Below are 26,554 nucleotides of genomic sequence, written 5' to 3'. Positions count from 1 at the left end.
TGATTTAATGATAAAATTGTAATAACACAACCATACAGTTTGGAACCATTTTCGTATTTGTAATATCATTTTCGACAGCTTTCAATTATCTTCATCACTATGTATAAGTGAGAGCTCAAAATGACTTTAGTTTGATGCTTTGAGCCATCCAAAAGTCGTGAGGAAAATGCATGGTTTCAAGAAAGCAAGCAGCGGACACGTCATGTTCCTTCGCCCATATCATATAAGCTAGCAACGTCAATTTTTCATTTACTCCAAAACAGAAACAGAAACACCAGTTTAGTTTCAAACTATTTCAAATAGAGAGTTTTCAATTTTATTATCTCAAAAAATTGTCCCATGCGACCACGCCACCACGCATGGCCACATGAGTCCATTTTTGCTGAAATCCTCCCTGTAAAATGTAGTAAACCTGTAGAGTGGAGACCATCGTCAGAATTCAGAAAACCCGAAGAAGAGAGGCGTGCTGTCTTCCTCCGATCTATACTCGGCTGCAGATATACCGCGGCATATACGAGCCGTGCACAGTTCCCCTTCCTCCTCCTCTCCCTTCCCTCTCGCGCCGCGACAGATCGCCCCATCGCACGTCGCCCCCGACCGCCCCCCAGGCCAATGGTGGCCGCGCTGGCGAGCCGCGTCGAGTCGTGGGTGCGGGACCAGGCGTCGCGGCTGCCGCCCTGGGCGGCGGCGCTGCCGCATGCGCCGCGGTGGCCCTGGCCCCCGCCGCTGCCCGCCTGGCCGTGGCCCGGGGGCCGCATGCGCCAGCGGGAGCGCATGTTCCGGGAGGAGGTCGACCGGCGCCGGCGCCAGCTCCGCGAGCTCTGCCGCGCCGTCCGCGTTGACACCTTCGCCGAGCTCCAGGAGCTGCTCTGCGCCATGGTCCTCGCCGAGTGCGTCTACAAGGTCCGTCCGGTAGCACTCGCCCCGCGCTCGCTGCATATACCTTTTCGGATCCCTATGGACGGATTGTAGATAGATCTGTGCAGCCATTTTCGGCTGGAGATAGGTGCAAATGGTGCATGCGGCAAAAGGAGTAGAATGTTGTCTAGTTGCTGGATATATGAGAGTAGGAGTTGCCTGCCTCTTCTGGTAGGGGAAGGTTAATGAAATGTCTGTATGTTTCTGTCATGTAATGTTCCATCCACCAAATGTCGGCACACCAGCTTGGACACTTTTCCAACCAAAACCGGGAATCCAGGATATTGCATACTCCCTCTGTCACGAATTGTAGGTCGTTTTGGTATTTCTAAGTTCATAGTTTTTGTTATGCATCTAGATATACATTATGTATAAATACATAGTAAAAGCTATGAATCTAGAGATGCCAAAACAACCTACAATTTGGAACGGAGGAAGTACTTCATACTATTAATGTGGAGTTCGTCATTTTGTGATTTTCCCACCAAGAAACATCACTAATCTTTAAAGTGCTTGCTCGATATAGTTGATCTTTGGATTACTTATGCTCATCTTGCTATAACAGTCATGTCTCATGTAGATTTTTCATATTTATTGTTTTTCATATTTACATTTCAACTCTTCATCCCTTTTCCAAAAAGTCCTACTGTCTAATTTCCACCTCGCCCACCTGATCGCTGTGCTAGGACCCACTATGCTGCCCGACTAGCATCTTAAGCTTTCTAAAACACTGTTTTTTATGGATGAGTCACATTAAATGCCTGAATGCTTACACTGGGTCTGGTTGCATATTGTACTGTTACATTACATTATTTTATTCATCTTCACTTTATAATATGTCTGATCATCATCTCTCTTCCCATTTTCTATCTTCCTGAATGTTCTTACTAAAATGCTTTGTTGTTGTTGATAATAACAATAGTTAGAATATTTCACAATATTCAATTTCCCTCCTTGCCACATGTCACTTAATTAACCCTTTTTTTTCAGAGGCCTGTTTCTGAGATGATGAGATATATTAACAAGTTTAAATCTGATTTTGGTGGAACCATTGTGTCCCTGGAGCGTGTTCAACCATCCTTGGATCATGTACCACATCGGTAAGCCAAACGCTAAAGCCCATTCATTACTTCAAATATTTGTGTTTTGTGCTTCTGCTTTCGCTCTCCACAAAAGTTTGTACTCAGGCACTATAATCAAATACAGTACTGTTATTTTTTGTGCAACTCTTATCTCTAGTAGATCAAGTGCATTTGCAGTCCTTGATTCACCTGAGCTCCCTTAATAAAGGCACACGATGAGGTAGTCCTTTTTGCATTTATTGTGAAGAGAAGGCAAATTATGCTATGGGACGTCTTAAATTTGTGATCTTGCTGGAAACCACTCTAAAATTTTGCTTTTCTCATGGAGCCTCCTGTAGAAAATCTGCATTATGTCAAGGACCTTTGAAAGAAATTTGTCGACATATGGTCCTCAAAAAAAAAATTGTCGACATATGGATCTCTTCTTTGATTTGAATTATGAATGGTGACTAACACATGGGGATTAATTCCAGCATCACCAGGCTCAATAGTCCATTGGCATTACATTTTGTTGTGCACATTCTGTATTTTCCTTATGAACCCTTCAGTATCGTATACTAACGGTCTACTGCTCAATTACCAAGTCTTGCAGCATTGTATCTTTAGACAATATTTACATTTGTTCTGATTATCTATTTCTTATTTTAAGTAGTCCAAATAATGGCAATCTTCACACGGTTTGTCTGCCTTTTTTTTATATGAATCTACTTAGTGGTGAAATTATGTAGGTATCTGTTGGCGGAGGCTGGTGACACCCTGTTTGCTACATTTATTGGCACAAAAGATTACAAGTAAGACTTTGTTGGGAACTTCACACTATTTAATGTCCGTTGTGTTTGCAGTAATACAATTGCATCAAGTGTTTGTTTTCCTTCTATAGAGATATTATTGCTGATGCGAATATACTCCAAGGAACCATGTTTCATGAGGAGACTGCTCAGGGTTTCGCTCCTGATGTTGACTCTGCACAAAATGATGCTCAAAAGGGTGAGGAAAACCTTGGCAAATCTTATCGAGAAACATCAAAGAAGTTGAGAAAATCAAAACCTGCAGTGCACCGAGTAAGCATTTTCTTGTGGAATCAATTCATCTTGTGTATTACATATCATTATTGTTAGGATTTGCTTAACGTAATATACCATACAGGGTTTCATGGCTCGTGCTAAGGGGATTCCAGCACTGGAGTTATACAACCTCGCAAAGAAAAGGAACAGGAAACTTGTTCTTTGTGGACACTCACTTGGTGGAGCGGTAGGTACCTGTAGACAACATACAGTGCCTGCTCGTTATTTGCTCATACGCCTTTGATATCTCTGCAGGTAGCTGCATTGGCTACACTTGCAATCTTGAGAGCTATTGCATCCTCTCCATCTAAGGAGGATAACAGGCTTCATGTGAAGTGTATCACCTTCTCTCAGCCACCTGTTGGGAATGCCGCTTTGAGAGAGTATGTTTCTTTAGATATAGCTATAATGCTACACTTGACTGAGCATAAGATTATTAGTTTATTACAAATACTATTAACTAATCCTACTTGATTTGTCTGGAGAGGGTGTGTTGGTTTAACAAGGTTGATACTATCAAAATTGCTTCTTTATCCCTTTGTTTGCCTTTTGCTAGTTATGTTCACACAAGAGGATGGCAGGACTACTTCAAATCCTACTGTATTCTAGAAGACTTAGTGCCACGCATTCTATCTCCAGCATACTTTCACCACTACAATGCTCAAACACTTGAAGCATCTTTTATAAATAAAACTGATGTGAAATCTGAAGAAAATATGGAGACAAGTGCTGAAAGGGCCAAAGGGAACAATGGGGAGCAGCTCGTTCTAGGTGTTGGTCCAGTGCAAAAGTCACTGTGGAGACTTTCAAAACTTGTTCCTTTGGAAGGGGTGCGTAAAAGCTTAAGTGTAATTCAAAAACAAGCAAATGTTTTTAGAAAGGCACCATCACAATTAGATAGTTATTTACAATCAAAGATTGATGAATCAGAAGAAGAACCACAATCTCTAGAGATTCAGGAAGGTTCGCAAGGAATTGTTCTTACCCCTTTATCTGATAAAGATGGAGAGCACAATGAAGATACTAACAGGACTGAGAAAATAAATGCATCTGAAACGGGGCGATCTAAACGCTGGACGAGGGTACCTTCTTTGCCTTCATATGTGCCATTTGGTGAGGTTAGTAACATACAGTCTTCTTAATTTATGTACTCTAAAGGAGTTCTTGTTTTTAAATCCTGTTTAACATGATAGCCACTGTCCCTTTGCCTCCAATTGGAATTTTCAGTTCAGTAAGGCAGATTTACATATTTGTAAACAGATTATCTGTGAAGCACAACTGTGAATGTAAACAAACATGTTGCCACACAATTTCCAGTCACATGATTGAAGGTCATCCACGGCATATCGCTAAACAGCTAGAATTTTGTTGTAAAATATTAACTTTTTCGTTTCTACATTTTCTCCAATTTAACTACAGCATTATTCCACATAATATTCTCTCTCAAGCTAGTCATCATTTGCCTGTTTGAAAATGTGTTTTAAGTCTGAAACTTGCCCATTCATAAAATTAGATGATGAGGATCATGCAAATATATGATTTATTCAACAACCTTAGTGTGCTATGCCTATTAGTGCTCTGATTTTATATGGTTTGCTTATCACCTTAGTGTGCCATGCCTATTAGTGCTCAGATTTTATATGGTTTGCTTATCATCAATCTCTAGACATTATCATATCTTCAGAGAATCATGCAGCAAAAGATTACATTTTATTAATGCGGTATCCATGCTCTTGAAAAGACCCTAAGTAAATTCTCAAGGTACATCTAGATCTTTAAATGGATTAGAGCTTCAACTTCTGTCAATGTTTTTTGTTTTCAGCTTTACCTATTGGGAGATTCTTCAGTCAATACACTATCAGATTCAGAATACTCCAAGATGACATCGGTATGAACTTCTTATTTCACTGCCATTATTTTAAAAACTAAAAGATAGGAAGCAGGTTTCATTTTTCTTAGGTTTTACTTTTCAATTTCTTGCCATATTGGGTCTACTCATTTTCTTGCTATATTTTGGCAAAGGCATTTGCAGGTGCAGTCTGTTATATCAGAGTTAAGAGAGTGTTTGCAATCACACTCGATGAAGTCCTACAGGGCACGGTTCCAAAAGTAAGACCTCACTATCAGGTTATCTTCAGCTAGAACTAGCTCTTACCCAAAACTTTCACCTTCCAATCTTCCATCTCACTGGATCTTATGCCTGAGCTTTCATATTCATACCAAATATGACCATGAAGTCATTGCCTTCTTCAATCTTAAACCTTACATGGATGCTAAATGAATTGCTACAGTGACTAAAGAGAATAAAGGAAATTTGTATTATTTGTAATGGTCTTCTCTGTAAACGTTCATTTGCCATAATGGTTAGACAAGGTATCCACAATGCTGCATCTAACATAGGAAAAATGCGATTAGGTGTGTCCGTGTGTGTCAATGTGACTCTTTACTTTGATTACATTAATTGCAAGGCAGCCAACTCATAATTTATGGGAAATAGATGCAACCGGTTCTCCATTTTCCTGTTTGAAAGTGCTAAATCTGAGCCTTTGCTAGTTTGACAAAAAAAATGCTTTGGTATATTTTGTATCAGATTCAAATTTTGAAATAAGATTTTTTTTCTTTTCTGAAATGAAATACAGAATATGGAAAGATAAATGTTGTAATATGAAACTAAATTTGATGCTGTAAATGTTGGTGCATTTTTCTATAAACTTGGTCAAAGAAAGAGAAATTGACTTAGACAAAATTAAAACGCCTTGCATTTTGGAATGGAGGGAGTATATATCATCCTGTGTGTTATCGTGTTTGTGGTAAATTATTTTCTCCACATTTTAATCATTCACAATTTGTTTCTTAGTTTTAATGACTTGTGTATTTAAGCATTTTCTTTAGTTGTCGTACATCCTTCAGTCAGTCTCATTGAAATCAAATGACTAGTGCTGTTTTCTTTATGCAGAATATATGATTTGTGCATGTGTGCAAATGCCCCCATTTTCACGGGCATTGAACAATTGCCACAATTTTCACATATACAAGAACTAATTGGTCTAGCAGCTGCTGATTCTGTTGAACTTGGTCACATCGTGGACCCTCCTGTTATTCGGACTGCCACTTCTATTCTTCCTCTTGGATGGGATGGACTCCCTGGTGGTAAAAATGCTGAGCCGCTGAAAGTTGATATAATTGGGCATGGCCTGCAGTTGTGCACTCATTTCCAGGCACAGATAAATGGAAACTGGTATGCATTAGTTTGTGAAATATTTTACAGATTTTGCGATACAGCTCATCAAAATCTATTTTATTTAATTAGCAATGTAATTGGTAATCACCATAGCTTTTGTTAGCAAATTTAAAAATACTGGTGTCTTCTATCTTGTGATACTCCATTCTTTAGATGTAGAACATTAAGATCATGATGCTTGAGAATTTTTTTTTAAACTGCCATTCAGAAAAGATTTTGCACATGCTAGTGGTGCGATGTGTATTAAATTTGAAACTATCAGTGAACTGCATGCTTTGTGGAATTTGAAACCATTTATCTTTAACCTATAGACAAGTCATCTAATTCGTTATTTCACACTTGAGGTTTGTGTTGGAGTGTGAGGTAGTACAGCTTTGATTGCTGAAGATTTTTGATGTTTGCATGTTGCATTTGATTGATTGGTTATCATGTACAAGTTTTGCTCTTCACAGTGTTATGTCTATAAGTATTTCCACACTTTAATTGAAGTATTTGTATACAGGTATTCCACGGTAGTAGAGACTCTACCATCAGCCACTTCGTACTCACCAAATGAAGAAATGCAACCTACATTGCAAAAAATGCGGATCCTTGTTGGCCATCCACTAAAGCAGCCTCCCAATTACATTAGCGAGGATTTCCTGGTTCCTCTGATCAAAGGTGCTGATTCAACCCCGGATTTTGGATTTGAGTCATTGTTTGAAGATAAAGATTGCTGCAAGGGTTTGAGTGGATTCCTCATATATGGAACAAATGATTTTGTAACCGTGCGTAAAAAGGTCTATGTCAGGACAAGGAGGGTGCGATTGCTTGGATTAGAGGTACCTCCATATCTTTAGGTATTGTTATAATATGTCCATGTACGTAAACTCCATGGAAATACTACATATTGGATATATTTGTGTGATGTAGGGGGCAGGTAAAACTTCCCTGCTTAAAGCAATGTTAGGACAAGTTAAAGAAAGAAACAGCGTAGTTCTTGAATGCATACATGTAGATTTGCATGGCAAAGGAATATCAAGCGGATTGTGCTACATAGATTCGACAACAGTGAACTTGCAGGTACTGTTGTTACTTTTTATTCTTTTGAAATTATTAGCTCTAAATGTGTTCTGTTAAGAAATTGCTATTAACTTGTGACACGGTTTAAACCATTTTAAAATTGTGGCACTTGTTTAAGTTTCCAGTTGAAGTTCGTATGTGCTGATACAACTAAAAATGTATTATTCTCTCTAGATTTTACACAACTGCATTGTGCTTGACTGTACTACTCACTACTCAGTAGTGTACCACGGAAAATGTAGTGATGTTGTGTGATGAAAATTGACGTGTGAATTAGAAAACAATCTGGAAAAGTATGCTTTGCTCCATTTTTTAACACTATGCCTACAATTTTTTTTTGCCTTTTCATCACCAGAGCGTTTATTCATAGGATTGGAGTCTTTTTTTTTTCTAGTATGATCCTGAGTCTACTGGAGTTAAACTATTACTTCTGAAATGTGTATGTAATTGGTTGGTATTGTTATTGGATTTCATGGTTCATAGAAGTGCAGGTACATGAGAGAAACTTGTTCCTTGTTCTTGTCTGGTGAATTCTTTTATGGTAGATGAAGAGTGGATACCCCAGAAGTTTTGTCTATATCCTCAGTATCTAACCCTAAGTATTGTTGTGAACTCGTCTTATATCAGGAGCTACCTTCGGAGGTTAGGCGGTTCAAAGAAGAATTGCTCTTAGGAGTACATGATGTCAGCAAGAGGACTGACCTCGTTATTGCCGTGCATAACCTAGCACATCGAATTCCACAGTATCAACAGTCCAATACTTCTCGGCCTCAGCCTGCTCTTTCACTTCTCTTGGATGAAGCCAAGGCTCTTGGCATTCCTTGGATTCTTGCAATAACCAACAAATTCTCTGTCAGCGCACATGAGCAGAACACGTTGATCAGCTTGGCTATGGAAGCATATCAGGCTTCTCCTGAGATGACAAAAGTTGTTAACTCTACCCCATTTCTAATGCCAAGTGCTAGAAATAGTTTGATGCCGATTGGTTCATCTGCTGGGAATTTGGGGAACAAGGATCCTGCTAACAGATCTACTTATCTTCCTGTAAACTTTGTATTATCACCATTTCAGAGAAAGGACATTGTTATGCATGTGGAGGGTGTTACTGCCCTTCGCCAACTTGTACATCAAGTAGTCCTCAATAATGAAGAACCAGCATTTGAGGTACGTTTTACTATCCTTCTATGTTTGTTTTAGGGGGGGAAAATGGGGCGAGAGCATGATCTATCCATTGCATGAATATGAATCTTTAGAAACCCAGGTTTCATAGTACTGTGTATGCCACATTGCCACATATATTGCTTCAAATGTGCCTAAATGGTCTTATCACTGCAAAATAGCATGGCAGCTTTCCAATAGAAGGGCGTCATTCCATGAGCTGTGAATTTAGAAGATTGTGAGGCTAGGGTTGATCATTGCTAAGATTTTAAAACATGATTTGTGTATTACTTTTTAGCTGTGACCCTAAATACTGCATATGGTTGGACAGGAGCTTGCTCATGAGAGATTGTCGCTGGACCTGGCACGAGAGAAGGCGGCGTCTCTGCAAGCAAAACAGAAGCCACCGAAAAGAGATGGCTCTGTTACAGCTGCAGCTGTAGGCGCATCGCTTGGTGCGGGACTGGGGATTGTGATGGCCGTAATAATGGGAGCAGCGTCAGCTCTCCGAAAGCCATGACTCTTCATGTCTTGTTTTGATTTATTTGTTGTTTATAATTTCTTTTATTACTGTTGTATATATAGTTTAATTACTCATTTTCCAGGTATGGAAGAATCTCTCGGGAAAAAAGGGCACTAGGATAGGGGGAAAGTAGATCGGAATAGGTAGCGGATAGTGCAGTGCCACATTTGGCTGTATATAGAATGAAATTTACTCCTCATCAATCGACTGATTTCTTGCTTATCCATAATCATCCAAAATTATACTAGAAATTGAACTAGACATGAGAAATTGGAGTTAGGGTTGGAGGGTTTGGGAATTTTTTTTTGGTTTTTTTTTGGTGGGGGCGGGGGATCGAAGGTTTGGGATTTGGGGGTTTACCTCTGTATCTGGCTGTAGAGGAAGCTTCGGGGTGGCTTGGCGGTCGAGGTGGAAGAGATGGCAGAGGTGGCGAGGGTGCCGCCGGAGCCGGGCAGTGGGGACCTTCGGTGGGCAGTTGAAGCGGCGGGGAAGGGGCGGTTTTGGATTGTTGGATCCACATCCAACGGATGGAATAGTGACTGACGGCAAAATGTTTTTTCAATCGACTGAAGAGAAGACAGATCCAGATAGAATATGTTAGGCCTTCACTGATCCTGAGTATGTCTGTTATTTTCGTATAGCCCTCGGGCATGTTCTTTACTACAGTTCGTTGCAAGTTGCAACTCTATCCTACTATATCTTCGTCAAGTTCACTAGCCCAGTAGCCCAAATTTACCACTGTCATCTATTGTTAATCTGACCAGAGGGGATAAAAGAAGCTTTTAAATCGATCAGGAAGAGACATACATCGCGTAATACTGCTCTTCTGGTTGAAGTAGTAAATGATTGTACTCTACCGTCATAATATGCGTTCTTTTTTTTTTGAAACCATAATATGCGTTCTTAAATCTTAACCGACGGCCAGTGGGCGTTGCTTGAAAATTGTGATGCTTACACGGAAGAAGAATAATGGAACGGTGGTGAGTATCGGGAGGAAGAGCAAACTACCACTGCAAAGAGGACGTGACAGAAAGCGCAGTCCTAGCAGGTTGAAAACGATCATGGGCAAGGTCGAATGCACATCGGATGAGCGCACATAATCACATTGATGCGTCTTAGCACCTATCTAAAAATAAATTGAAGGCATATACGAGCACCCATGTTATGTTTCTTCTTCATTCAATTAGGCCATTGCCCGTGAACACAACTGCAACGATTTTGCCCGTGAACACAAGTAGTCATGTGAACGATTTTGCCTTGATAATGAATCATGAAATGGGGAAAAAAAAAAGTGAACTACGTGTTGCTGCCGTCCGTCCAAACGATCGACTGTGAGCGGCCCGGATCTATCCAAACCCACCCCGGTGAGCGGTGGCCGCCTCCGCAAAATCCACGCAAAACCCTAGCCCCGGCCGCCGCCTCGCCCCCTCACACCTCCTCGCCGGAGCTCCGCATCCTCCTCTTTCGGCTGCCACCTGCCCTGATCGCGCCGAGACCCACCTCCGGCTCCCGATGGCCATGGCGCAGCGGGCGATGGGCCTGCTCCGGCGGTCCCTCGGGTTCGCGCCGCCGACGGCACAGAGAGCCCTGAGTACCAGCGCCGCGCCGGCGGCGGAGGGTGCGGCCGCGGCGGCGGCCGAGGCGGTGGCGAAGGAGGCGAAGAAGAGGAAGAAGAAGAACCTGTTCGACGTGGTGCAGTTCCTGCCGGGGTGGGGCGTCGGGTACAAGGTCGCCAAGACCACCTGGCGCGACGTCTCCTACCAGATCACCAAGATCAACCTCTACAAGGTGATCCACTCGCTCGAGTTCCCCCTTCTCCATGCTCACTTGCGCTGATTCGTTTCCTTCCTCGTTCCCTTTCGATTGGTTTATTATGATTTTTGCAATGCAGGACGGTCGGCATGGGAAGGCGTGGGGGATTCGGTACAAGGCAGGTCAGTCTTTGCCACTCTCTCGAACTCTTGCTTTGTTCCTACGCTGTATTTGCACTATGCTTGAAAATGTTGTCATCAACTGCTTGTTCAGTTTCTCTCTTGCAAAAGCACATCCATGAGTGTTTTTATATGAATTGAGATCATTGATTTCATTCAGTTGACATTCGTAGAGAACTTGTGAAATCTAGATTGTGGAATATGCAGAAGATAGTTGCAGTTACACATCAATCTGTGCAGTTGTACTAATGATCCTTCAGTGTCTCTTCTCCTCCTGGCTAATCAAAATGATTTGTCTGTGACTGACAATTCTGGTTTTAAGATGGCCTTATCACAATGGTGGACTGGTGCCTGTACTTTTTAATGACTCTGCAACGGAAAACCTTTCATTGACAATATCAAATGTCTCACGCAACAAAATTAAAGGACGTACCACTTATTTATTTAAATGTTTAGCATACAGAGAAGATCAGCATTTGTTTCTATTTTGACATTTTGGGACACACAATTTGCAAAACTGTAAGGATGGAACCGTAGCTGGTGGAGCATGTGGACAGTGTGATATCTTTTCCAATCAAGATAAAGAGATGCAGGTCAGAAAAATGCAACTGTATGAAGATTCCCATAAAAAAGTACACATAGAATGTGTCAGAACATGTGAAAAATCAAGACTTTAGTTAGATGTTTGGGCACATAAATATTATCAACTGCCAGAATTGAATGGTTGGATTGCTAGTACTTTGTAGACAAATATCCATTACTATTTATATTCTCTTGCAGTTTGGTTTTTCCAATCAAGTAGAGAAACACAGGAGGTTAGCAAATTGCAACTGTATGAAGATTCCCATTAAAACAAAAGGTACACAGATAGAGTAGAACGTTTCAAAACATATGAAAAAGCAGGAGTCTAGATGTTTGTACACATGAACATTATCAACTGCCAGAATTGAATGGTTGGAAAGTTAGTAGACAAATATCCATTACTATTTATATATTCCCTTGCAGTTTGGTTAACAGAAGAAGGATAACACGTTTAAGCCATTACTATTTCTTATAGCACATTCTTATTTCTCTGAAGAAATCGCTTCTCGTTATGTAGAATATGGATCTTTTTGGTCTTTGTTAGGTTCAATGTCAACAAAATAAATTGAGGTGGTGATTGCTCCAGTTGACCAAGTGTTTTTAAAGTCAACTTGAGTAATACAATTATCTGCAGTGTCTAAGGTCTGTTGAGGCATATAGTTTGTAGATAACTGTAGTATCATGTATTGTATTATGTTAAAATATTTTATCGATTATGTTGTATCTTGAAAATCAACTCATGTTTCATGTATCTTGTGGGCATATAACATATTAATATCTTATTAACTCATTGTTGTATAATCATTTCAACAACATGTTCATTGCTGTATAGTTTCTATTATGAGGATATAAAGACAATATTCAGAGTATCCGGTAGACAGATGGACATATTTGTGTGTTCATTTGTTTTGCATCATGTTCAACAATTCTTGGGTATGCTTCTTCTTAGTGTGCTAGGTGTTTCTCCATATATGTATTTAGATTGTGATAGAACCCATGATGCTTTGACTGCTTTTCCCCTCCAGCTTTTCCTGTTTGCTGTTTCTGTTTGTCATGGTAGCTGGCTGCTGCTCGGCAATCAATCAATAGTCCGGAAGGATGATAGTAAAAATTAAAAAAGAAGTGTTGAAACCTTTCAGAGTGCATCTTCTGTTATCTCATATAAAATCATGTATACATGTATAGGTAGGATAACACACAATAAAGTAGTATGCACATTGCTTTAGTTTTCATGATATTTTCTAGAATTTGTTTGCTTGGTTTCTAACCGAAATCTCTTGTAGGTGTTCAAGCTGCAGACGCTCCAATTAGGATCAGTGGGGTTAACAAACGTGGGTGGAAGTACATAAAGGAATCACAGAAGAAACTACAAGATGCCCCCAAAGTAGAAGCCCCTGTCAGTGCCTAGTTGCAGCCTGTAAGATGCTTCTTGTGTTTCTTCCCTTATAGCAAAACTTTAGATGGTTGTTGCCGGATGAACACAGGTCCACTTTTGGTATACACAAGGGTTCCCTGTTTGTCAATGATGACTTAACTCTCTGCAGACTTGCAGTGGTTGATGTCTATTTTTTTTCCTTGGAACTTTTCCCATAATGTACTGATACAGAAGAACTGTGTTGATCGTAGCATCTAGTTTGTATTCTAATGCAAAGCTTTGTTTCATTCAAGTCATTGTTCCCCGGTAATGCTTGTTCACCAAGTTGAAATCTTTCATGTGAAATTACTAAGGGTATTGAATTTTTCATGCTAAGGTTGAAATTGCTGTGGAATGAACACCGCTTATTGAGAGACGAGATACATAAAGCCTCTGTTTAATTCTCGGGTTTGGGCTGGAATTGGAGTGGGATTGGCTGGGGGAATTGGAGGATTGGAATTGGGCTGGGGCCAGAGTTGGAGCATCGGAATTGTGAGTGGGATCTGGTTGCTGTTAGACCTGTTGGGTAACAGCTGCTAAGCAGTGTGTCTTTGGTCGCTTGTTTTGTTTCACGGGCGCGCTTGTAACGAGAGAAAAGGGTGTGCGTGTGTGGGTGTATGGCTATTTAGCTTTTTTTCTCTCTCCTGTATTAATGCAATGATTCGCAGCTCTCCTGTGCATTCGAGAGAATGGGAATTGTGAGGTGGGGAGGATTGAATAATGGGAATTGGGATCCAGCAATTCTATTTGGTTGCAACACCAAATTAGAACTCAATTTAGGTGGAAATGACGCATATCTAAGGGACGGTCTATATCACATTAGTGTTTCTTTTTTACCGCTAGATCCGGATGACATTTTTTCAACCTTCAGGCAACATAGCACGCTCCTTCAGGCAACATTCATCTCCCCCTCCCCGCTCGCACTACCCTACACAACTGACCTCCTACACTGCTCGGGACGTTGGCGCCACCTATGCCAGCCTTACCGCACACTCCTACTAGGCCAGCCTATCACCCCCCGGGCTTCCCTATTAAGCATGGTAATGGAGAGAAACCCAACCCAAACCTAAACCCCTAAATTATAGCCTTGTCAAAGACTCAATGGAGGTGGAGAAGAAACTTGCACTGCCTTGGGTTGGCGAGTGGAGGAAGGAGGCAAGAGGAGGAAGGAAAAAAAACAGACGTGTGAAAAAGACAGAACACTCGAATATCATATAACTTTCCTCCTTCAAATAAGAGATCACTCCTTGAGTCCTGCTTGTCACTATGCTAGGGACATGTCAATATCCACATGAAGACATCACTGATGACACCTCAATGTCATGACAAGTACACCAGTGGCTTCGTGAGGTAACCACTGCTAGCAACAACCTCCTACTATTTGTAAGGTCATTTCTCGCCTCTTGGTCTAGCTCCTAATTAAATTGTTTTCCTTATCATACCCTAATATAGTCACACGGAGCTTAAATACCTATTAGGTCAGGACCTACATAGAGGTGAGGAAGGATGGCTTCGACTATACAAAATCATGCCTACTTGGTTTTATTTTTCCCTTGATAGAAACAAGCCTGTTTGAATTAAATCACTAGCTTCAGACCATTGTACGAATTTAATTTCTTTTGCATATATTGAGGTGTAATTCGTACACTTGCGGACAATCCAATTTGCACATACACAAATAACATTAGTTTATGACACATCCAACTTGTTTTGCATATATTGAATTAACATGTATTGGAATTCATGGACTAAAACCTATCCTAGTAATTTCATTGCATAACATGATAAATGATATTGCAATATCAGATCTAATTGGGTTTTTGAAAAATTCACCTAACAAGTGGTACCTTTTCTTTGCCCTCCATGGACTCACGGTCACGCTGCTCCTATAACATGTGAGGATAGCACCGGGGAAAACATGTTGAAATCTTTTGAGCAAGTACCAGTGCAAAAACACAAGGTAGCAGGGGAGATTGTTAGGGTTTGTTTTTCTCATCTACTTAGCCACTTGTGAGTATGATGGCGACGGGTGATGACGCCCTCGAAGCATGCCTACACTCCTACATGCATGCTAGCTTATCTTGTCAACATTGGTGAAGTCTCCAACGTGCCGACGCCATACATCTTTCCCACATCATGTCCTCCTCTATTGATGTCGACGCATTCATGCTATCACCCCGCGTTGTAGGCAGGCTATAGGCAGATTCCGCGCTTGAACGCACTGCATAGTGGTGAAGGGACTGAGCCATAGAAAATAAGTTCCGTGTTGATGACTACTGAAATTTAATGATATAATTAGAACTTTTCTCTTTTCTTAGGAAAATTTGAAGAACCGTACGAAGTTCCGTATGAAGTTACATGCTAATGATTTTTGAAGTTCAAACAGCCTGCATTGAATGCAAATATACTCAAATAAAGTTGTAATGTAGAAAACATTAAATCATCATGGGTTTGCACGATGGTAATATCAAGCATTTCTCTTGGTGACGTATACAAATGACGCGAAAAAGACCTCTAACTTAGTGGTCCCAGCAGGACCGAGTTGGACTCCCTATAGGGAGCAAATTAAAATGAGTCTATAATTAAAAAAATTATAAAAATAGGTATGGGCTTCCCCTGCTGACTTCGGTAAAAAAAAAGACACATACAAACGACTATACAACACGAGTCTCCCAGATAACTCCCAGGTTAGGCTACACGGCGTGGCGCTTGGTGAGCAGGGTGGTGGTAGTGGCCAGCGGCAGCGGGGCGGGCAAGACGCGAGCCCGAGGACAGTTGTGGCTTCGCGAGTGAGTAATTTGAGTGGAATCTGAACACCAACACCAAGTCTTTAGGACATCCGGAGCACACGGCGGTGCAACATCAAGATGGTCCTCGACCGCTTAGCCTCTTAGCACCTTGTTGTTCAATGAAGTCAACAAGCCGTCATGGTTGTTGGTGAGCCGCCGACGGTGGAGCCGCACCACCCTCTGTTGATTTGCAACCATGGATGTTTACCTTCGGTTGTTCTCCCTCTTTCTTTTTTATTCTATTTGACCTGTTCCAGTTCGAGGCCGGTTCTTTTTTATTTGGTTGAGTTCCAATCGAGCTTTGATTTTGCGGTATGAGTCAGATTGGGAATGATTTCTTGATTCCGTACGAACTCAGGGCATCAAATTGGGTTCTCGATGGACATTGAGCATCAGGAAGAACATGTTTTATTATTGGGTCTACATGTCAATCTAACTAAGTTGGATAAAAAAATAGGATAGAAGCGTTAGTTATTTTAATAATAGGTAAGATACTGGAACTTTTGGTTGTCGACCAAAAGGAGCTGGAGGAGGTTCGTAGAAAAACAAGAAAAGGAAAGGAAGTGAAATTGGTGACTGGTGACCCCCTGGCCCCTGGGACACGTGACGTACCCACCTAGCCGTGGGCCCGCGGTCCGGTCGCGTAGCTACGGCCTACTACGGTCTAGGCTGGCTGGCGCGCGACGACCCCGCGCGACTTGGCAGCGCGGCGCGAGCTGGTGGAGCAAGCAGAGCCAGAGCGGCGCGGCGCGCCCACGCGGCGTACCCGCGGACCCGCCAGCCCGCGGAGCCCGAGCCCGAGCCCAGAAAGGAAAACAACACCTCACGCCGTCGCATCGCACGGACCAACCCGATTCATTCGGCCTCCCTTCCGCCTCCCCTACCGCGGCTGCTGCGGCGACCCAACCCGACCCCACCTCCCCCCCGCCGCCACCGCCGTCGCCGCCGCCCCACGCGCCCTCGCCGTACGGAGCAAGGGTCCCGGCGGCCGCGAGCACTCAGCGCTGCCGCCTCCGTCCACGCGGCCGCGCGCTACCACCGGAGCCCGTCGCACCCTCGACTCCTCCGCCCGTCCCCGGCGGCGATCCGGCCGGCCCCGGAACCCTAGGGTTCCGCCGCTGCAGGTAGCTGACCCTCCCTCGCGTGGGGCCTCTCTCTCCCCTCCTCCCCGCTCCTTCTGTCGGATCAGGATTCGTGACGGGCGGCGCGCGGGCCCGCGCTCGGTCGTGCGCTCGAGATCGTAGACCTAGGCGCGGTGGATTAGATCTGTGGGATTGGGGGCGCGTGGGCTACGGGAAAGCTTGGGGACGACCGTTGCTCGGGTCAGATTTTGTTTGTATCGGCTTCTGGGATCCAGATTTTGTGTGCAAATGTGATGCGCTAATGCCTTTGAGCTAGTTGTTTTGTTGCTTTGCTGGGTAGGAAACAACTGTAATATAGCTTTGTAGGAGTTTTGTCTGTGTGGACGCGTTCCTGCTAATCCAGCTGCAGTTTAGCTCCAGCTAGCATTATGTGGGTAGTACTATCAGTTGCAAAATATTCAATATATGATGTTGCATCTAGCCAATCACATTATTTTTTTATAGTAATCGGCTTGTTGTCACTGTGATCCATTGCTTTTATCTTAAGATGATGTTGCATCTGGCCAATCCAGTAATCAGATGGCGAGCATATGACATCTTATGTGATCTCATATGACTCATTTTGTTTCAACATCTTACACAATCTCTAATGGCATACACTGTGAATGGAACAGTGAAAGTGTACCATGATGATCTAGAGTACATGAAAGGAACTCCTGCAAATTCGCTTGTTCATGTTGTCATCTCTGTATGTTCTTTGATTGATGAAGCAGGCTTTTTTCTGGAAAGATAATTGAAATTTGCAGTGTTTAATTCCTGAGTGGTATATTTATTTACATCATGGAGCACATTGGATTCACAATCATTTACATACATCTCTTTGTAGAACTTCTTCGTTCTATTGCTACCTTTGCTTCAATTGCCATTGCAAGACCTAGGTTCGTTGTGTGCCAAATGAGCTATGAGCAATCTGATTGTCCAGACTCCAGCTAGCACTTTTGCCATAGTTTTTGCTGCTTAGGAGCTTTGTAAGGTCGATAATACAACTTCTGATCTAGATGCCTGCATGTCAGACCTTTTATAGAGAGCATGGGGATCTCTATGTAACTGCAATATTAGATAATCATATGCATAGATCTTACAAAGTCATTACATAGGATAATTTTTAAGGTAATCATGCAACCATAATGTTATAGTATGATGGCCAACCTCTAAATACTTGTTCTCCAATCAGTTTGTCACTAGTAACCAGTGCAATTTGTGTCTGGTGTATGCAAAGCTTTCTTATTTGTACTCAGCATTAATTCTGAGTTTCTTATACAGGAATGATGAGTCATCAGCAGCAAATGGCCCCTCCTAGTAGGAGTTCTGTGAATGGATTCCCCCATCGTAAGCTGGACAGGGAGAGTAGTGGAAGGCATGACAATAAAACAAATTTGGTGAGGTCATCATCTGGTGGTCTTGGTGGTGCAGGTGAACATCATACCTCATATTAAATGTTATAATGCTTCAAAAATTCAAGAGCTATTGTTAATATTGTTTCCTTTTTTAAGAAAATGGCATCAACTTAGGGCATGCAAGCCATTCGAGGGATCGGCTAGTCTATGTTCTAACACAACTTATTGGGCATCATGTGGACGTGCATGTGAAAAATGGGTCTATAATCTCTGGAATTTTCCACGCAACAAACTCTGACAAAGACTTTGGTACACCTCTCTTTTTATCTTTTACGGCTTTCAAGAATCCTTTTCAGCTTTCTATGAATTGTGTTGTCATATTCCTTCAATGCTTAGCTTCAGCTTCTCCTACAGGAGTTGTCTTAAAAATGGCTCAGGTCATAAAGGATGGTTCTGCCAGAGGACAAAGATATGCTACTGATGTTGTAAAGAAGCCTGAGACTATGATAATACCAGCAAGGGAGCTTGTGCAAGTTTTCGCCAAGGTTTCTTTTTCCATTTTCATTTTTGTTCTCTATGGTTTGCAAATTCACTTTGTTATTCCCTCCCTCAATATTAGTTTTCTGTGGGTACCTCTGATGTCTTTATTGGTTGAATTGACAAGATGTCATGAATTATGTTGTGATTATCTATTATCAATTATCAGGATGTAGCACTTGGCGGTGATGAGCTGCCAAAAGGTCCTGGCCATGACAAAAGGAAAGACTTGTTGATTGATTCTGCTATTTCCCGCACTCATTATCTTGAAGAGAGGGAACTTGAGCGATGGGCACCGGATGAAGGAGATTCAGAGTGTATCGAACTGGAGAAATATGACAGAAAGGGAAATAGGTATTTGTTGTGCTGAAGCAAATTTAAGCTTTTCTTTGCTGAAGCAAATTTAAGCTTTTCTTTTCTTTTCTTGCATTAGTTGCAACAACCAACCTTATGTGTATGGTCGTGAGATGAGCAATCCTGTCTGCTTAACTGATCAGGGTTTATGTCTTTTCATTTCAATTGCTTATCAGCTTCTGTTAATTGTTTCATGCTGAGCCATTGTTAATTAGATCCATAACACAATAGCAAGTAGACAACCAGCCCTGTGACATTAAACAATGAAAAAAATAGACTATAGATGATAATACTGATCAGCAATGTGTGACTTCGTCATCGTGACATTGTGTATGCACTTTTCCTTTATAGTAATGCCCTAATCGTAGTGCTCCTCATAAAAAAAAATCGTAGTTCTCCCATCAGTTTGTATGTTCTGGATGGAAATATTGCTGGAACATGTCTTGACTTCACAGTAACTTGTGCAAAACTAGAAATGAAGAAAAACACGTTTTAGGGAAGGAATGTTACATAATCCTGTATTCCAGTGTGGATATATTTTCTTATGTGCTTTGGTTGTACAAGGCTGCATGATTGATTATAGCAACTCATGTTTGTAGGAGCTGGGACCAGTTTGAAACCAATGCAGCTTTGTTTGGGGTAAAGAGTACTTTCAATGAAGAAATTTATACCACAAAGCTTGAGAGAGGTCCTCATATGAGAGAGCTAGAAAAGCATGCTTCAAGAATAGCTAGAGAAATAGAGGGAGAAGATACCAAAGATATTCATCTTGCAGAGGTAAGCCTAGGCTCACATAACTGTTTTTGGTCCAATTCTTGAAAGTATTTAATATTAGTGAAGACTGAAGGCTGAACTGCATAAAATATATTATACAAGCACATGCTTATTGGTAAACATCTGAAGTATTGAGATTGCATCTGCAGGAAAGGGGCTTATTCCTGGGTGATGACTTGGACCATGATGAAGAGATAAAATATTCAGCAGTGCGTAGAGACACTGATAACAGCAAATACAAGCCATTTACAAATGTCCCAAGCAGTACACGTCATGTTGATTCATTTAATAGGACTGTCAACATTGATCCCAAGGATTCACTGGCATGTTCATCAACAATGGTACAAAATAACTTTCATACTAATGTCACTGATTAAGTACTGTTTAGGTGTTTGGCGCAGTCTCTACTGTACACTTTTGCTGGTTAATTTATTTTTTACAGCAAGTTTGACTGCATACATTCTCAAAAAGCTGTGGTGTGAGTATTCGAGTCTGTCTTTCTCCATGTTTCTTTTAGCAGTTATAAGTTTGTGGAATATTTGCCTTTTTCATGAATATTTTATATATATTCTTTGGTTTTCTGCATTGTTGGTTTTTTCATTCTAGAGGATCTTTGAAGCCAAATTACAATTTTTGTTTCCAGAGTATGACCTATCGACACACTATATTCACCAATAATAGCTATTCTAATGCAATATTTTAAGGCATGACAAAGTACAATTTTCTTAGTTTGTATCTTTGATAATATGCAGGATGAACAATCACCTTCCTACATGTTTGATGATACTGATTCATCTTCTAATATCCAAACCAATAATGTTAGCCAGCCAACATCTGATGACCCATCGAATAAGCCCTTTTCTGTTGATGAAAACAGGTACAAAATCCTCTATCTATATCGGCCTTCAATTTATGAGCATATAAATTGCATGGGAGAACTATATATAATAGTACTTATGTTTCCAGGAAGAGTTCATGTTACCTTTTACATAACTCCCACAATAAGGTTTCTTTTTATGGTCTAAAACAAAATGTTGATCTTTGGGTGTTCTGTTTTATCTCGTCTTCTCCACCTACCCTTGGTTCTGATAAAATAAATTCATTAGCTTGATAAGCTTCTCACGCTCATATTGAACACAAACTACACAGATGTGTGCTGTGAACCACAACTATGTTGTAATTGTTTTTTTTTTTTTTTTTTGAAAAGAGGCACTATGTTGTAACTGTAAGTAGTTCAAGTAGTGTTAAATGCCTCATTGCCTCAGATCTGCAGATGTTTTCACTGTGGGAATGAGAGCATGTAGCTTTCTAGTAAGAAACATTAAACAGGAAATAGAACAGAACATGGTATCCTTAAAAATAGAAGTGTGCTGGTTCATATACTGAACATTTGGTTGGTCAAGTTACATATTGGTGGGGGGTAGAAAACAATCTCAGGCCTTACCAATTGGCATGCATGCCACCAACTTAGAACTTTTTTAATCTTCATTGCATGCTGCTGCCCATCTCAGAATTTTGACTTGCTACAAAACACAACTGATGGTGGTTGGGTGGTTGTCTTGCTGCTGACTGCTGCAAATTTTAACTTTTAACTTAAGACAAATCTTGGAGCTCTGGACAACACTAGAATATGATTAACTCTTAATCATGTATGATGACCCTGAAAGATCGCTTCGTCCATTGTCTCAGATAGTGAACTGTTTACCATAATACAAATTGTCTTTCTCTTAAGTGTAAATGTTGTTTGGCATACCACCGCTATGCTCATTGTATGTTCCCGCACTAGTCCCGTGTATCAGTATGCATGGTTTCCTAAAATTCTACTTTTTTGTTCAAAATTAGATGGTGTGCACGTATCATGATTTAGCTTTATAATTTGTGACCAACAATTAGACTTGTAAATGGGTTTAATTAGACTTCATTCCAATTGCCATAATTTTATTGTTAGTAAAATAATTATTAATCATAAGAAAAAGTTGTGATTGAAGCTTAATTTAGAACATAAAATTTAAAGCGCACCTTGTAAAAATGAACAGAAGGTGTACTCCAGTGTTAACTGGCTAGACTTGACATGTTTTCCAAGTAATAGTTGCTATGGTAAATGATGTTCATTGGACTGTCCTAACAAGAACATGTTAGGACAGATGACAACATAGTTGATTCATACAGCAAATTTGACGGTTGTTCATCTTAGGTTGGACAAGAAGCTGAGCAAAGATAGTAATGAAAACTTGGATAACAGAAAGTTGCAACCTGAGAATAATGTAAGTTCATGCTACTGTGTTAAATATAAGCATGAAACTTTTCTTCTCACATCTGAACTCAAACCTATTTTCTTTTTAGCAGTTATCTGGTGGTGGCAGACCGCTTATTTCTGAAGGTGAGTGGTGATGCATCAGTTGGAAACTTTCTATACTTGTAGACATAGAGTAGTCAATCTGGTGTTTATTTTTGATCTTGATATCCAGTATAAATACGAAGTTTATTTTTTGAAGTTTTCCTTTACATGCATCACATGATCACACATGTGGTGTTATAAGGAACTTCTGAAACGTCTGGACCAGTTACCCTGGGCACCGACCAATTCCCTATTATATGTATCAGAGATTTATTTAAACAAATCATTTCCTTGCTGTGTCCCAAGTCTATATTCTGTAATTTTGATGTTAATTAGGCCGTTACTGTTATTTACAGCTGAACCTTGATTCATTTGATTACATTGCTTTGTTCTTTTCTTCTATTCTGCTTCTAAACTGCAACCAAGTTCAACAGCATACCATATGATGCTCAACTATTTGCAGGGTTGGATGGGCCACCTTCAAGTTCACATGCATACGAACCCTCGTCTTCTGGTCAAGGATTCAAATCTCCAGAAACACTGGATTCGACATTATCTGTCAAATATCCTTCCACAATGGAACCTGTGACTTCCTCTCAAAGACCTGGTAGTTCGGCGTCATCAACGTCAGAGCGCATTGCTGCAAACTCAGTTGCGAGTGCTCCTGGCTTGTCGCCAAGCTCTTCAATAGGATCTCTTACCTCAGAAAAATCAACTCTGAACCCAAATGCTAAGGTCTGGCTGACATAAAGTTGCTTTTTATACTCCATCCGGTCACTTTTCGTGATGAATCTGCTACAATCAATCTGAAAGTTGCCAATCTACCGAAGTTAAATATTGGATATTGAAGTTTAAAAGTTTGACTGTAGGATCTAAAGCAATATGTATTTATGATCTGAGAGTATATAATTATGAACTGCATTGAGCCATTGTTTGTGCTTGCACACTGATGTGCATCCTGTCCATTTTAGCTGTTTTGGCAATTTATCAATAACATTGATAGTTGTTTTTATTCAGGAATTCAAGCTAAACCCTAATGCCAAGAGCTTTACTCCGTCAGCATCTCTGAGGCCACCACATCCTCCAGCATCCGATGCATCATACTACTATCCTAACAACATGCCGGCGGCACCACTTGGACCTGGTTTGCCAGTGGGCATGGGGGTGAGCATTTTAGTACCATTTCTATTTTGTGTTCTTCTGAGATCTATATGAACTTGATGGAACATGAGTTCAAACTAAATGCAAATGGTCATTTAGATGTCTCAGTTATGAATTTCATTGGTTGGTTTGTTTCCTCTGTAACATCACTGAAGAGGGCACTTGTTGACAGAAATAAATATGCCATTAGGAACTAGTTACCCAAGTCAGGTAGTTTCTTATGTAACAAATCTTATTAACCATCTCAGGTAGTTTCTTATGTAACAAATCTTATTAACCATCTCTTATTGTTGTATCCCTTCAACTCTCTCCAATCTTACAATATTATCTAGAACCAGAAAGATTTTTGACAAATAGTAATATTATTGTAATTGTGATTTTACAAACAAATTATATTCCCTGAAATGCTGACTTTGCATCTCTTGTTTTTTTTCTGGAGGGGCCTCACTGATGATATATTTGTCCTGTTTTATTGTCCTTGAACGTTAATGTAGTGTTAACTGTTTTTAGTAGTACTTTTCAGAAGGTTGTATTTAATTTGTTAACTTTGCTTCCGAATGAGTAATATATGATAATCACTTCATTTGCATAAATTAAATTACAGTTCCCTCCAGCATATGGTGGCCAGCCTGTCATGTATAATACTCAACCTGGAACACCACCCCAGGGTTACATGCATCCTGCTGGGCCGCAGGTGAGGAAGCTTCACCTGTAATCAAGTTCACGTTTTCTGTTTGTTAACATCCTTAGATATCATGTCCTGGCCAAATCTCAAGAACTTCCATGCTTGATGTTATTTTCCTCCCTAGCTAGAATCCCCATCCACCTTTTTCATATTCCATTCAATTCTCTTGGGTGTATTATCTAATATGGTGCTGGTATGTTTCTCATGTGTGGCTAACCGAATGAAGGGGATTTAAAATATGCTATCTGCAAACTGTTTTATTTTGAACTTTTGCCATCTATTGTTCATTACTTAACTTAATTGAAACTGATTTATGGGGTAATACTACAATCTTTATATCTCAATGATTGCGATCAGGCAGCTTTATATCTCAATTTTTTCATGTTTCACATATTTGATTTATCTGGAGCACCTTCTGTCTAATTGCAACTTGATGGTGTTGTTTTTAAGTTAGTGCTGGACTAAGTTGACTAATTTTACATGTGCAGTATGGGCAGCAGATGATGATGGGACAGAATCGTCCTGTTTATTATTATGCACCTGTAAGCTAACAACAACACTTCCATATGCGCTTGCACATACGTACCATATGCGATTGCCTTAATTCATTGTGTTTGAATGTTTTGCAGGAGATGCAACAATACAGAGGAAGAAACTTCTAAATATACTATTTTGAACTGCTGCTGGATGAAAGTCGCAGCTATCCCGCCTGATGGGATTATAACCAGGCAAAAACCGCTATTAGAATGGAAAGAACTGGCGATGATCTCACACCAACTTGTGTGCTGCTCGGATTGCTTTGACAACAAGCTCATCATTGTTCCTTACCAGTGTTCAACTCCGAAGCAGGATAATTATTTTTGTCAGACTTTTGGTGTTGTAAATTAAATTGCGGGTCATCTGTTGGACCCTGAAATGACATTCATAAATGCGTGAGTTTGCCCCATTGTAATATTTATGCGTTCCTTTACTTCAGCTTGTTCTAATGTAAGATTTGAAAGGAATTCTCAGAGCTGAAGGGGATTAAACTGCTGACTAGATATCTGCCCGTTTGGACTCTGATCTGCTGCAGGGGACTTGCCTTGCAGATACTTGCATAATCATCGTGCTGGCCGTTCATGTTATTACTCACCATGATCATGTTTTTATTTAACTATTCACTTTTTTGGGGGCAAGAAAACTTACTGTTAGGGTTTGTCAAAGGTCGGCTTGTTTAATTCTGAAATCTGCAAAACGATTCAGGATTTGACACCAGTTTAGCACGTGCAGATGAAGCATCTTTACATATTTTAGCTTCACCTGGTTAGCTCCTGTCTGATAACAAGGCCGATCTTGTGTGTAAGAGTGCTTTTGTGTCCCTTGGCTTTTACTCAAGTTTCAAATTGTTATTAGCTTTTCTTATTTTGACGGTCGGCTTCTTAAGTACTGTGAAATCAAACACTTTGGTCTATGTGTATAAATCTGTCATAGTTTTGGCATCGCACATTGAAAGTAGTGATGCTTACATATCTGAATTGATTGCATGATGTTTTTCTCAATTTGATAACATATGCATAAAGTATACGTAGTACAACCTATCACGGAGTCACCTTATTGTTTTCGCTTTTGTTCGATGAATTGGTTGAATTCTCACGTCTCCCAAAGCTTTATGTTCTCAGACTAACAAGTATAATCTAGTTTAGCAATAATTCATAAAAATTAAAGTACAAACGACAAAAAAAATGAAAAATGAATATACCAGAGTGATGTAGCCATGTAAGGGTACATGTGTTGCTTGGCTGCGGTGGTGAAAATGATGGAAATTCTTGATTGACCGAGTATCGTTTTCGATAAAATGAGTTTAATTTCCGATTGTTTCCGATTTACTCAAACATAAAACTTGGTACTTCTAATACTTTTACCTCTACAATGCATTTCTTACCTAATAGTTGATTTTAAAAAATATGGTAATTTTTCTACCGACTGAGTATTGTATCCGATAATGTGATTTCGTTTCGGCTCGTTTTCATCCTTAACTGCCAGGGGGAATTTGCAAAAACCCATTACACCTTGATTTTTTATATTTTCAGTTTACCACCAAACGTGTTGACAGAATGTGGCTAGTAGGGATACGCAAACCAATGAAACATGAGTGTGTGAGAATATAGCAACGAAAAACTAGAACTGTGGCACAAGCGCTACAAGCGCAATCTTGGGTATCGGACATAAGAGGAGCTCTTAGCTGGCATGGACTTCATGATTATCTGGAGCTTTGGGATGCTTTGTCAAATATTATGCTAAACACTATGGAAGATCAACACCAATGGAGGTTCGAAGCTTCGGGCCATTTCACTACCAAATCAGCCTATAGAGCTTTTCTGGTTGGGTCTGTTACCTTTGAACCTTGGAAGAGGCTTTGGAAAGCATGGACGCCTAGTAAATGCAAAACCTTTGTTTGGCTGGCAATCAGGAACCGATGTTGG

At 40.6% G+C, this 26,554-nt stretch overlaps 3 protein-coding genes across 5 annotated transcripts; all 3 read left to right on the top strand.

Annotated features, from left to right (window-relative positions):
- The first annotated feature begins 502 nt into the window (after positions 1-502).
- On the top strand, positions 503-9,272 carry LOC101785409. 2 transcript variants are annotated; one of them, XM_004952436.3, is made up of 14 exons: positions 503-903; positions 1,909-2,018; positions 2,729-2,791; positions 2,881-3,061; positions 3,147-3,251; positions 3,320-3,447; positions 3,621-4,182; positions 4,887-4,952; positions 5,097-5,173; positions 6,021-6,302; positions 6,808-7,126; positions 7,218-7,367; positions 7,995-8,531; positions 8,857-9,272. In XM_004952436.3, the coding sequence occupies exons 1-14, from the start codon at positions 613-615 to the stop codon at positions 9,043-9,045; spliced, it is 3,060 nt and encodes a 1,019-aa protein (XP_004952493.2). In that variant the 5' UTR covers positions 503-612; the 3' UTR covers positions 9,046-9,272. The 2 variants fall into 2 exon arrangements, with proteins under 2 accessions (XP_004952493.2, XP_004952494.1); XM_004952437.3 differs by having other exon boundaries at positions 766-903; positions 2,913-3,061.
- A 1,082-nt stretch (positions 9,273-10,354) lies between these two features.
- On the top strand, positions 10,355-13,228 carry LOC101786082. The gene is made up of 3 exons (XM_004952438.3): positions 10,355-10,836; positions 10,940-10,982; positions 12,845-13,228. Exons 1-3 carry the CDS (start codon positions 10,561-10,563, stop codon positions 12,967-12,969), a joined length of 444 nt encoding a protein of 147 aa, XP_004952495.1. The 5' UTR covers positions 10,355-10,560; the 3' UTR covers positions 12,970-13,228.
- A 3,419-nt stretch (positions 13,229-16,647) lies between these two features.
- Positions 16,648-25,216, top strand: LOC101786488 (polyadenylate-binding protein-interacting protein 4). 2 transcript variants are annotated; one of them, XM_004952439.4, is made up of 15 exons: positions 16,648-16,888; positions 18,170-18,319; positions 18,400-18,552; positions 18,658-18,788; positions 18,950-19,134; positions 19,734-19,911; positions 20,058-20,249; positions 20,661-20,785; positions 22,103-22,172; positions 22,252-22,288; positions 22,710-22,981; positions 23,264-23,410; positions 24,012-24,101; positions 24,581-24,634; positions 24,722-25,216. In XM_004952439.4, exons 2-15 carry the CDS (start codon positions 18,172-18,174, stop codon positions 24,752-24,754), a joined length of 1,815 nt encoding a protein of 604 aa, XP_004952496.1. In that variant the 5' UTR covers positions 16,648-16,888; positions 18,170-18,171; the 3' UTR covers positions 24,755-25,216. The 2 variants fall into 2 exon arrangements, with proteins under 2 accessions (XP_004952496.1, XP_004952497.1); XM_004952440.4 differs by having other exon boundaries at positions 16,655-16,888; positions 22,255-22,288.
- The last annotated feature ends 1,338 nt before the right edge of the window (positions 25,217-26,554 follow it).

Source organism: Setaria italica, chromosome I, assembly GCF_000263155.2.
Source record: "Setaria italica strain Yugu1 chromosome I, Setaria_italica_v2.0, whole genome shotgun sequence".
Classification (NCBI taxonomy): Eukaryota; Viridiplantae; Streptophyta; class Magnoliopsida; order Poales; family Poaceae; genus Setaria; species Setaria italica.
The sequence above is the reverse complement of the archived record's forward strand: the minus strand, read 5'-3'. Positions and strand labels throughout refer to the sequence as shown.